Genomic DNA, 12,594 nt, shown 5'->3' with positions numbered 1-12,594 from the left:
CCTCCTCCTCCTCCTCCTCCTCCTCTGACAAACTCTCCTCCACAACTTCTTGCTGTGAAACACAATGCAACTCCAAATCGTGCAAATCGTTGATGTAGACTGATTGTATGTGCGTGCCAGATCAGCCATGCTCACACCTCGTCCTCACTTTTCAGTGATTTTACGTTTCATTTCTACGGTTGTTTTTATTCTCTTATGGCTGTTTTTTTGCGGCTTTTTCTTTGGGGACATTTTTGCAAGGGCTGTTAAACTTTGCACAAAAAAAAATCACAAATAATATGTCTGTACACAAGTTTGGAAAAATGTGGGATCACAAGCGACACTAAGATGCTAGCGAAACGAGTGCTAAACACAGACTGATGTAGCAAGCGCACAATCCAGGATGTCCCCTCTCGTCACTCGTTATGAGAGGTGCTCGTTAAGCGAGGTTCCACTGTATAATCTTTATTATGTTATGAAATTCCAGAGGACTTACCTGTAGTTTTTTTTTCAGTCTTGAAACTGGTGATATTGTAAATATAATCACGCTATATACAATAATATTTTGTTCAGACTGTATCAGGCTGTTTGTGTTCTAGTGTGCAAAGTAAAATCAATTACATGAAAATTCCTCAAAGTTTGAGACTGAAAAGTCAACACTAAAATTGAGATCAGTATATTTTTTCTTTGTTCATATTAACAAATTTGATACTTGCACATGTTTGCTATTCAGAAATTGAAACCAGTCATGACTTACCTGCAATACTAATTTCTGGTGGAACTTTAAATATTACATGTTGCATCTAACTTCAGGTGTTGTGAAGAGTCATGGTATGTGATCCCACTTTTTGATTGTTCCTTGATGTATCTTGTTTGCAGAGTCAGATGTCTTTGGACTCATATTTCAGAGTCATACCAAAACTTCAAGAAACAGATGGAAAGTTAAGTAAACGTGTGCAGCAGGCTGTTCATCGTCTGGGGAGTGTAGACATCTCTGACAGTGAAGAGTCCATCTTAGAAGGAAATAAGAATGGCCCTGTTTCACAGCCAAGAAAAAAACAAACTAACAGGACTGTGAACATCAGGGCAAAAGTGGGTGAAGCAAGGGGAAGCAGAGGAAGAGGAAGAAGGCATGACTCCAGTACTGTATGTGAACAGAGTCAAACTAGTGAAGAATTTATTCCACAAAGAGAACGAGATAAAATAAATGCCTTAAAGAGGAAGCTGAAAGCTGTTGAGGTATTCCATACCTCTAAAACACGTCTGAATCATTCAAGAAGACGGAAGAAGGTTAAGAGGCAGGAACTAAAAGAAACAAAGCTATCTGAAAGTGATAGTGACCCTGAATGAACAGAGCTGAGCAAATCCAAATAAAAATGTTACTTATTCCATGTGTCAGTGTTTCAAATGTAAATTGAAACCCCATGTGACAGAAAATAGTTCTGTGCTTGCTGTAAGTTTTTACTCATTGCGGATGAAGAGATAAGCACATTTATTTAGTCCTAGTGAAAGCTTTCAGAATTCACTCTTAAAAATTCTGTGCCTTAGCAGTGACAAGCAAATTATTAGGTACTGAAAAAGAAAATTAATGGTGGTTTTCTATAGCTAGAGCAGCATGTCTCCTCAGGCATCTACTTCAGGTTCATATCTTCGGTGACAGTTACAGTGATATATATACTGGTACATATTTTCTGAGAGACTTGCTTTTCAAACAGAAATTTTATGTAGTCTCCCACTGAACACTTTAGTCATGTGAATATGGCTAGACCATATACCAGAGATTCCCAAACTTATATACTATACCTTAAAACATTTCATAAATTTCATACCCCCCCAAACAATTGAAAACAGATTTGACATAAAGTTTAGCTATGAGTATACTATTGAAGAGATTTAGAAACGTCTTAGATCTGTCAACTGTTATTCCTGATTACCAGTTTGGATTCAGGGAAGGACACTCCACAATACAACAAATGCATAGAATCGTAAACAAGATCACAACAATCTTCGAAGAAAAAATATTGTGTACAGCAGTTTTCCTTAGCTCAGACGTTTGACAAGGTCTGGCACCCTGGACTAATATATAACATCAAAGATACATTCTCTAGCCCATACTACCTACTTTTAACCTTTAAGAGCCGAAGGACATCGTATGGGGACCTTTAAAGTAAAGCTGAGGTGGCTGAAAGACACTGTATGAGTATGCGCAGTCCACGCGTGCGCACAGTGTTTTAAAATCTAATTTTAAGATAGAAATTCTTGTTCTACTTACATTATTTTTGGACACCAGCTTTATAAGTAGACTGTCTTCCCTCCTTTATCATCTAACTGAATATTGCATGTCACTGAATGCAGAGTCTGACGTCGCAATTCGTGCACTTTATCCGTAATTAACTCTGGTTTCCACGCGAAGCGCGCACACGCAATGTTAGTCTTGTATTAGCAGGAAGTAAGCCAGTGATGGCGAGTGGTGTCCTCTATTCATAACGCATATAAAACATCGCAATTTCAACTATGCACCATGGCTGCTTTTCGCATTGAGAAGTCGAAATGGATAGGCCGCTCGTAAATCACACCATTCAGAATCCGTTACAGTTTATTCTGAAGGGACGTGGAAGCAAGTGGTATGAGGTGATATTCCAAGAACTGCCTCTGTGAGGATAGTCCGACAAACGTGAATAAACAAACAGAGTTTCATAAGGCAATGTAGGATAAGAACTCGCCCACACTCGGGTGTACACAAGCCTACCTGACTGGAGAATGTGCAGACCGTAAACATCCTCTCATATTGCCAGATAAAGACACAGACAGGGGCGTCAAAACTATGCATTTATACTGCAGAAACGTATTGTGCAGAAGCTTTATGCATTTTTGTGGACAGACGCTCAAAATTGGGGAAAAATTCTTTTTGGAATCAATGCAACAATTTTTACAGATATTAAAATCTGTAAATTACAGTATCTGATTCTATGTACTTTCTAGATAAAAGTAGCGTTTATTTTGTTCGTTTATCACAAAAATTGTAGAAATCACAGCATTTTAAGTAACCTAATTACAATTTTTATTACTCTACAATGGTGGGCATTTAAATTAACTCCGTCCCGCTGCCACTACCGGAATTTAAATGGCCCGTCCCATAAAGGTTAAAGTCATACATCACTGAAAGGCACTTTCAAATAAAATATAATAATTCATATTCGGATTGCTACCTGGTGAAATCAAGTGTACCACAAGGAAGCGTGATGGGGCCTCTACTATACTTAATCAATACTGCAGACTTGCCCACAACAAACAAACACTACAATTGCGGATGACACAGACCTGCTAGCAGCAAATAATGATCCAGTAGTGGCATCACAAACTCTTCAACATCACTTAAACCTCCACCAGAAATGGTATAGCAAATGGAAAATCAAAATAGAAGAGACAAAATCAAGTTACATACACCTTGAAACATACAGGGTGATTCACGAAGTTTTACCCCCACTTAGGGAGGGCATTCCTGAGGTAATTTGGAACAAAAAATGTTAATTTACTAATGGTATCCAACTCATAATTAAAGAGATACAGTAATTTGAAAACTGGCGAAAAATCTTTTTTTCTTTGAATTTCAGTCAAAACAAATTAGAAATATAATACAAACACTTTTTAAATCATTAATGTTTTAGGAAAGAAGCATTCTAAAACCATTTTTTTTTTCATTTTCTTAATTTTGCATTGTGCAACATTTTTCATTGATTTTGTTACAAAATCACATTATTTTCAGCATTCCATTCTGTAAATATACCAATGGTTGCATATCACACCCTTCTATCAATGTGTTTCCTGTGCTGCATTCACAATGATGCGTTTCGAAAATCCATTGTTATTCCGTAACTATTGAAAATCAACCACAAGTTTATAAGGAAATTTTGCAGGAAATAACCCCAGGAATATGTACCATAAGCCAGGGTAAAACCTCGTGAATCACCCTGTATAACTTCCCCGCCAGGTACCATCATTAACCTTTAACGTCCGAATGTCAAGTATACACGTCGCAAGCGGTAACTGGAGTTGGCTGAATGACCTGTGTACACGTCGCAGGACTCCTGCTCCCTTTGGGAGTGCTGACAGTTTGACCGTGGGTTGAAAACCAAAACAAACCTACGTGAGGTCATGTCAGTGGTTCATTCCTTAGCTCTGAACAAGGAAATTGTTTATAACGGTACTGGTTTCAATACTATGTATGTTTAGATATGACTGTTTATGACCTGCTCAGCCAAATATAGCCCAGCTTTGTTTCGAGAACTGATGAAATATTTATTGGTGCTTGCATGTGAGTGCTTCCAGAGCCTTCACAGAAGTCTGAGGCATTCAAGGATTGGTTTTCAGTGGCGAATTATCAGTCAGGAAGTCAGTGTCGGATTGTCTAATATTTCTTTATCAGTTAGAAAGTCAGTGTCAGACTGTCATATATTTCTTTATATATCATTTTTATTTTGTGTCTTGGAAGAGGTATAAACCCACTGAGCCAGTATCACTTTATGAGTAAAGGCATCTTCGCCACTGCGACTTTCAGTATGTGTTGGACTGGCACTCTTTTCGACTGGTATTATAATTACTTTGCATCACTATTTTGCGAATATTACCAACAGGTGAGTGTGTCACTTTGTCAATCAACATAATTTATTCGATTTTGCTAGAAACCCTCCTCCCCCAAGATGATTCTTCAATCGCGCAAGCCGAATATCACGGTCAGTGGCGTTTCTTGGGGGAAGGCCAAATTTATCAGGGGGCCCATCTGATTTGACTGGAGTTGAAAAAGTCACAACACTGGCCAACCAAAGGGAAACAAAGACGTCATGTGTTTCGGTAAATAAGAAAAGCAGGAGCACCCTCTTCTATTGTAAAAAGTGTGATTTTGCTGTGTCAAGTGGACTGTTTCGAGAAGCGCCATGCGTGTCGGTGTGACTATCATAGTGAAGTGACTGTGAACTGAAATTGTGAAGTGACGCAGTTCAAACTCGCCTACAGTAATATTATTGTATATAGAGTGATTATATTTACAGTATCACCAAGTCTGAAAGCTGAATATCACGGTCAGTGGCGTTTCTCGGGGGAGGCCAAAGTTACCTGGGGCCCAACTGAGTCGACTGGAGGTGAAACATTCACAACACTGGCAAACCAAAGGGAAACTAAGACGTATTTGTTCTCAAAATAAGAAGCGCAGAAGCACGCTCTACTACGGTAAAAAGTGTGACGTTGCGCTATGTTTGTTTGGCTGCTTCGAGACATGAGTTGCGCTATGTGCGTTGGGCTGCTTCGAGACGTTGCACATGCACGTCAGGGTGTGAGTTATCGTAAAACTGTGAAGTGACGCAGTTCAAACTCGCGTACAGTCTGAACAAACTATTATTGTATATAGTGTGATTATATTTACAATATCACCATGATTCAAGGCTGAAGAAAAAACAACGGGTAAGTCCTTTGGAATTTCATGACATATATAATAAAGATTATATTTTGCAATTCATGACAAAATAATCACAGTTAATTTTCATTTGTAAAAATTGCTCTTCTGTGTACATGTAGAAAAATTTATTGTCTTTCAGATTGTTTTTAGTTTTTATTTCTGTGTTGCATAGAATGGAAAATATGGATTTTTTCTGACGGTTTGCAAATTGAATTAATCAGGGTGATTTAAATACTGGCCGCAGGGGGCTCCCGGCAATTTAAAAGTCCGTACGTTAAAGGTTAATATGCAAATACCTGTTCAAACCAAAGTAAAATACTTTGGATTAAACCTCGACCAAAAACTGACATGGCAGAAACACATCAAAACAAAGCATCAGAAGTTAAATTTAAAACTACAAGAAATGCCCTGGCTTTTGGGCTGTATATCCAAGCTATCTATAGAAAACAAATTTCTACTATGTAAGTTCACAATAAAAGCCATATTGACATACGGTATACAGCTATGAGGCTGTACAAAATCGTCAAACGCAAAAATAATTCAAAGACTTCAATTCAAATTCTTCTGGTAACTAAAGCACCTTGGTATGTCACCAACTTTACTGTCCACAATGATTTGCAAATCCCATTCGTCATAGAAGAAATACATAGATTGTCAACAATCTACCATCAAAGCATACTTGGACACAATAACAGACTAGTTGTAGAAATTAACAACCCACCAAATGTAAGAAGAAGATTGAGGGGATAGTTGCCATCTGACCTACCACAACCCTCAGGTGACGAAGATTAAAACAATCATTCCTATACAGAGCCTTTCAGATTATCATCAGTGGATGACTTCTGTACCCAGGACACCTATTTAGAACAAATTTACTTATTACTCCATATTATAGAGAGTAGATTGTAAATATGCTGTTAATTAAATAAAAAAATAATTTCCTATATATTACTCAATGCATTATTTTAATGGACTGAAATGAAATATGCTCTTCATACTTGGATTAGTGGGATGGATGTGGTTGTGTCTGAACATAACTCATTATACCAAGGTAGGAGTTTTGAAATGGTGCTCTGAGGTCGTTTTCCATGTTCATCATAGAATGATACTTTTTTTATGGCTGCCACTGCTGAAAATCTGGTCTCGCACAGGCAGGATGTTGCAAAAGGAAGGAGAATGTTAAAGAGATTTCCTGCTGAGGTGAGAGAATTAAAGATTTAAAGAGGGAAGGCGAGAGAGAGAGAAGACGATCCGTGTCTCGGTCGGCCTTGTGCATCAAAAACAGATGCTAACATTGAAAAAGTCGGTGAAATTGTTTGAAAAACTCATTGCCTGAGTCTTCGAGCAGTTGCTGAATTAGCTAACATTGATAAAGAAAGTGTTCGACAGATTTTTCATTAACATTTTAACATGAAAAAGTGTGCTTGGAAGATGTTGCTGAGAATCCTCACTCCTGAGCAAAAGGAAACTCTTAACATTTGTGCTGACATCCTTCAAGACATTGAAAATGATCCAGACTTTTTAGGAAATGTAATAACTTGTGATGAATCATGGTTTCTTCAGTATGACCTGGAAACTGAGCGCCAAACCATGCATTGGAAGAGTCCTAGGCCACCAAGAAAAAAGCATGGAGAGCAAGTCAAATTTCAAAGCAATGATGATCTTTTTTTTTGTATCCGAGGTATTGTTGACATTAATTGGGTGCCTGAAGGTCAGACCATTAACCAGGTCTGCTATAAGTAGGTCTTGACAATCTTTTGTTAACGGGTGAGAAGAAAAAGACCTGAAATGTTGAAGAAAGGCTCATGCATTCTGCACCATGACAACATGCTGGCACACAATGTCTAGCAATGTCTGTCAGTACATTTCTGGCGAAGCACAAGATCCCCCACCTTGGGACATCCACCCTACTCACCTGACCTAGCCCTGTGTGTCTTTTTTATTTCCAAAAATCTAGGCTGCATTAAAAGGAACCCGATTCAAGTCTGTAGAAGATGCAGTGAAGGCAAAGGCAACAGAGGTAATGAAGAAGCTATCAGAAAAGGACCTGCAGCATTGCTCCCAACAGTGTAAAATTCGCATGGAGCTATGTAGAGGTTGGGAGGGGACCGCTTTGAAGGTGATAACATTTCCATTGTGTGATTAGTTGAACAACAGAGTTTAGAGCATCAGTCCAGTTATTTTATACCTGCTCCACATGCACTGACAGTGAATAAGATGAATTTGACTTGTTTCATTCTGGTCTGACACACTGGCAACAGTATAAAAGATTATTAATGCCATCCAGTGTGATTGATAAATGTTGTTTTTTTAATCTTTCATCCTTTACATGTTTCGGACAGAGCGACCATCTTCAGAAGGACGTCATCAATACATACAGAAACTGCTATTACAATGTCATAGATATAAAATATTGTCCTTTAACAATTGCTAAGATGTGCACGAATTAAAACATTTATAATTTATTATAACTAGTCTATTTACAAAGTATTGTTTCAAAAACTTGTTAAAATCTAGAACCAGTTTGGCTCATGTCTTTATACTTTTTCTCTTTAAAGGAAAATGGATGTATTCAACATCATGGTTCCATTGTTTGAAGAATAGGACTCTTTAGTGTCATTGTCCAGTTGTTCAGGCCACACTGTGTTGTTATACACCATACAAAGATATCCAGTATAAGAAGTTAGTTCTTTGAAGTCCTGCCAGATCTACCTTAAGGATAATGTTAAATTTTCATGTAGTGGGGGGTGGAGTCCAGCTGGGTACACTTAACATGGTGGCCACTGATTGTCCTATTGTACCTGCCCCAGGTGATTACGATGATGAATTTGGTGGAATGAAAATTGGCAGGGGAAACTGAAGTACTCAGAGAAAACCTGCCCCAGCGCCACTTTGTCCACTACAAATCCCACTTAACCAGACCTGGGATCGAACCCAGGCCACCACGGTGGGAAGCCAGCAACTAACCACTTGAGCTATGGTGCGACCTTAAATTTTCATGTATGTAAAGATTCCATCTAAAAAAATTTCCTGTGCTAGAAGTTAATTTTCTTATGATTTTTATACAAAAATTTTCCATTTAGTATGCTTAGAATAATAGCTGTTGAATTGCACGCAACATGCTAGGCGAAATAGCAGAGCCACAAGAGACATCCGTTTCTATGGAATGGCTCTGTAAACACATTTCCAGAGCAATCAACTAATGTGACCGCAGTAACAGAACCGTGCACAACAAAGGAAGAGCTGCTGGAGGCAGTGTTCTCTGTTGGGTCCACCCCTAAAGCCTCCAGCTAGATGAGAGTTAGTTTCTTGCCTCCCTTGAGGCACAGGCAGCAAGCATCAAGTCAGTACCAGCTCCTAATATAAACAGTTTTTTTTAATTTGCTTAGTGGGGGGTGGAGTCCAACTGGGTCCACTCGGCACAGTGGCCACGGTTTGGTCTATTGTATCCTGTCCCAGGTGATTATGATGATGGAGAATTTGGTGGATTGAAGACTGGCGAGGGAAACCGAAACCCGCCCCAGCACAATATAAACAGTTCATCTCTGAACATGTTCAAAGTAGTATCAACAGCATTTCACCATTCATGACAGCTCAACGGGGCCAAGGCAGAAGAAGACAGAATAGTGGCCATCACAAAAATTATATTAAAACGTATGAAACAAAATAGCTGCTAGAATTCATAGGCTGTAAATATAGATGGCACATATTGCTGAGTATGACTGTGACAAATGATATACCCTTCCTCTCATCAGAGGATGTATGACTAACAAAAATCTGGTCTTGGAGCCCCAGAAAGGGCTTGACATCAAGACTGACTGGCTGACCATTGGTCATAATATGACTTTGACTTGAGAGTTCTGAGATGCAGTTGCAGTTGAGAAGGTGACGACACACTTGAGTCGTGGGTTAGTTGTGAGGCAGCAGCCAGCCAATAACAACATGAACAGAAGAGGACAGTGTTGGAATCTGTTACCAGGCAATGCCTAGCAAAGCCAATAGAAGACTCAAAGCGTGCTATATTGATTTGTAAAGTGTATGAATTAGTGAAAGCGGTATAATTATATGTAGTGATGATTTATGTGTCCAGTAAATCCAATTACCAATCCAACCCATGTCTAGTCACTTAACATGTCAAAACTGTTGTCAGAAGTGGGATTTGAACCCATGCCCACAGATGAGTTCTGAGGGAGCCAGTCCAGCACAAGTCTGAGGTTGATGTGAGACAGTCACCAGCCAGTAAGAATGTGTACATGGAAGCTAACTGTTACTAGGAAATAACCAGTGAAATCACAGTAGACTGAGAAGACTTAAGGTGTGCCACAGTGAAGTGTAAAGTGCTTGAATCTGCGAAACCATTGTAATTATTTGTAGTTATGAGTTTTAAGGGTCCGGTAAATCCAATTACAAATCCAAACACAGTATCTAGTCACTAAACACATGGCAATATGTTTAAAAGTTTTTACAACCATTAATAATTTCTTGATAGTCAAAGTGTACCATAGCCAATAATCAGTTGTGGACCATGTCATAACTTGTACCCAATCTGTTGACTGTTCATTTCCTGTTCCATCATTTTCGTTATTGAAGTTTCACTAAGTGATGCATATCACTGACTGTCCATTTCCACTCATTCAATTTGCAGTATTCGTGTTTCATTGTCTGACGAGCTTAGTATTACATGTGTACACATGGTTGTATAAATTTAATAAGAACAAGAATCTGTTGGTATTACTTGTGTAAAGTAATTAAAGTGAAATATAGTAGTGGCTCAAATTAAACAGAAAATAGTGACGTTGTAGGAGAAAATATTGTGGGATGTCATATGAAGAATTGAAGAATAACAATAGTGAACTCCTTGAACACTGAACTAGAAATCTAGAACTGTAACTTCCACTCAATGTATCTTCTTATGTAACCTAGAGTAGGACATGTCACTGTCCGTATTGTTGTAGGCTTTGCCTTGCAACCGCTGTTTACTCGTCGTTGCTAAGCAATGAAGCTTGCTTTGTCACACTTGCTTGAATGTGGGCAGTTCCCACATCATTATACAGAAAGTTGAAGAAAATCCTAATACAACACATGTTCAGCTGTTTGTTATTTTAATACAGTTTTTAGTTCATTTTGATTTATATTTTATTAATTTTTCTTTAGCACTGAAGTATAGCATGGCTGTGGTGTTGCCAGTGTGTTTCCAGGTAGACCTGGTAATATTCATGCATGTTCTTTGTAACTGAAATATTATGAAACAATGATTCCTTGGGATCAGAATAGAAAAGTGGATCGAAAAAAAATGAACCTGAATTTACATTTCACTTAATCTCCTGAAAACTTCTTAGCAGAGCAACACTGTATAATGTCACTTTACACAGAACTGATCTGTGCTGTGCAGTGTTCCTTGTTAACTTACAATGATGTGCCAGATCACATGTTTGAAACTAATGATGCCATCCATGACTACTTAGAAAAACCATGGTTGAAGGAAACTGTTTAGAAAAGGGTTGTTGGCTCAAAATGATGGATTATTAGATTAGTATGTGTTATATATCACTGTTTATAGTGTGACATGTTGACCCCTACCTCCCCAGCTGCACGTAGCGGTAACGCAACGCTCGCGTAATAGGCGAATAATCACTCCGCATCCTGGCAGCTATGAGCGGTGACGTCACGAGCGGAGCCGAAGAGAGCCGAGCGGAGCCGAAGATAGCCGAGCCCCCGTAACCTGTCAGATATTTAAATTTATTAAATACAATTAAAAATGTGTACTGCACATATTCTAAGTTTATTTACAACAAAATTATTTTTTAAACTTGATACCCAGAATATCAGGTGTGTCAATACACAAAGCCTAAATAATGAAAACGTACATATATATAAGCAGTTCTTATTAGCAGGGAATAGTATAAGCTAACTTTCAATATATTGATAAAACTCAATCATGGAATAATAGGAATGGTGGCACAGAAATCGTTTTAATTTGAATTTAAAACCCTTCTTATCATTCACCATTCTTTTTATTGAATGAGGTAAATTATTGAAAACTCTTGTGGGACTGTCGTCAATACTCCAATAGACAACCCACACGAAACTGTACGATTGTATATATTGAATCTTTTAAAGTCAATATACAGAACACAGAATATACGTATAATATTCAAGCGTTGGCTGGCCGGTCTGGGCGGTGATACAGCGTTGCGCGTGCCGGTATGATCGACTGGCTCGGCCTGTTGCTGGGTTGCGGAAGATGCGTTCACTTGAAGTTTGCGGCAACTATGTCAGCTGCCCGGTAGCAGAAGTGGAGCTGATGCCTCTGACTGCGTTGCCGTTTCGAGTTGCACTGATTTCACCGCTGGCTCTCAGTCAAAAATACTGCCGGCCGGGAGGTGGAGCTAAAGTTGCAGTTGTCACGGCGCGCATCCATTGGGCCGTGCACGGAAAGGCGGGGCCACGGTGAAGTTTATAAATATATGTAGCTGGTATATAAGTCGTAGCAGTTGGAGAGGTTATAAATTCCGTGTCCCTTTGGTCACAGCTGCCTGGATTCGGTGCTCGTAAGTCGTTGGTGAAGGTGTGAGTTCGGTTGGAGATTCGATTGCGGGTATTCGAGGATAGTTCTTCGGATGGGACTTGAAAAGATTGTCTGTTTGTTTAGGTGTACTTTCTTACTGGTACATACCTTGTGAGAGATTGTCTGTTTGAGGAGTGAGATTGGTTCGGGAGACGTTTACGGAAGGAGTTTGAGCGGTTCCAGGTGACCATAATCTTGAGTGTGTTCGTCTGCAGCCACCTAGTTACTATTCTGCCATCAGTGCATAGTGCGTGGCTAGTGTATAGGTGGCGGTGGCCGTCCCGTCTGCAACGGACAAAATGGCGGAGCCGACATCGTGCGAAACACGGTGGAATGCAATCGTGGCTTCTTTTGACAGGAACCACGTGAACTTGAGAATCAGTAATCCTGACTGCCAGGAAGACATCGACTTACTGGGGAAAGGATTACAAACCATTGGGCAGCTTATCCATACATCGCCCTCAACAAACGGAAACGGCGTAATATGGAACAAACTCATATCAAAATCCGAGGCAGAGAGGACAGTGCTGTGTAAGCACCTCGAGGGCAAGACGCTCTTTACAGCCATGCTGCGCCTCTATGCTGCCATCCACAG

General features: G+C 39.4%; 1 protein-coding gene across 3 annotated transcripts in view; it reads left to right on the top strand.

Moving 5' to 3' along the window:
- LOC111870425 (DNA repair protein complementing XP-G cells homolog) overlaps positions 1–2,077 on the top strand; it is a 57,188-nt gene extending 55,111 nt beyond the window's left edge. For all 3 annotated transcript variants that reach the window (XM_023862714.2, XM_023862716.2, XM_023862717.2), the window contains one exon: positions 859–2,077. In XM_023862714.2, coding sequence (XP_023718482.1) covers positions 859–1,329 — 471 coding nt within the window. In that variant the 3' untranslated portion in view covers positions 1,330–2,077. The remainder of the gene's footprint in view (positions 1–858) is intronic.
- Positions 2,078–12,594: the final 10,517 nt, after the last annotated feature.

Source organism: Cryptotermes secundus, unplaced genomic scaffold, assembly GCF_002891405.2.
Source record: "Cryptotermes secundus unplaced genomic scaffold, Csec_1.0 scaffold1366, whole genome shotgun sequence".
NCBI classification, from domain to species: domain Eukaryota; kingdom Metazoa; phylum Arthropoda; class Insecta; order Blattodea; family Kalotermitidae; genus Cryptotermes; species Cryptotermes secundus.
This window is presented reverse-complemented; position numbering and strand designations above follow the sequence as displayed.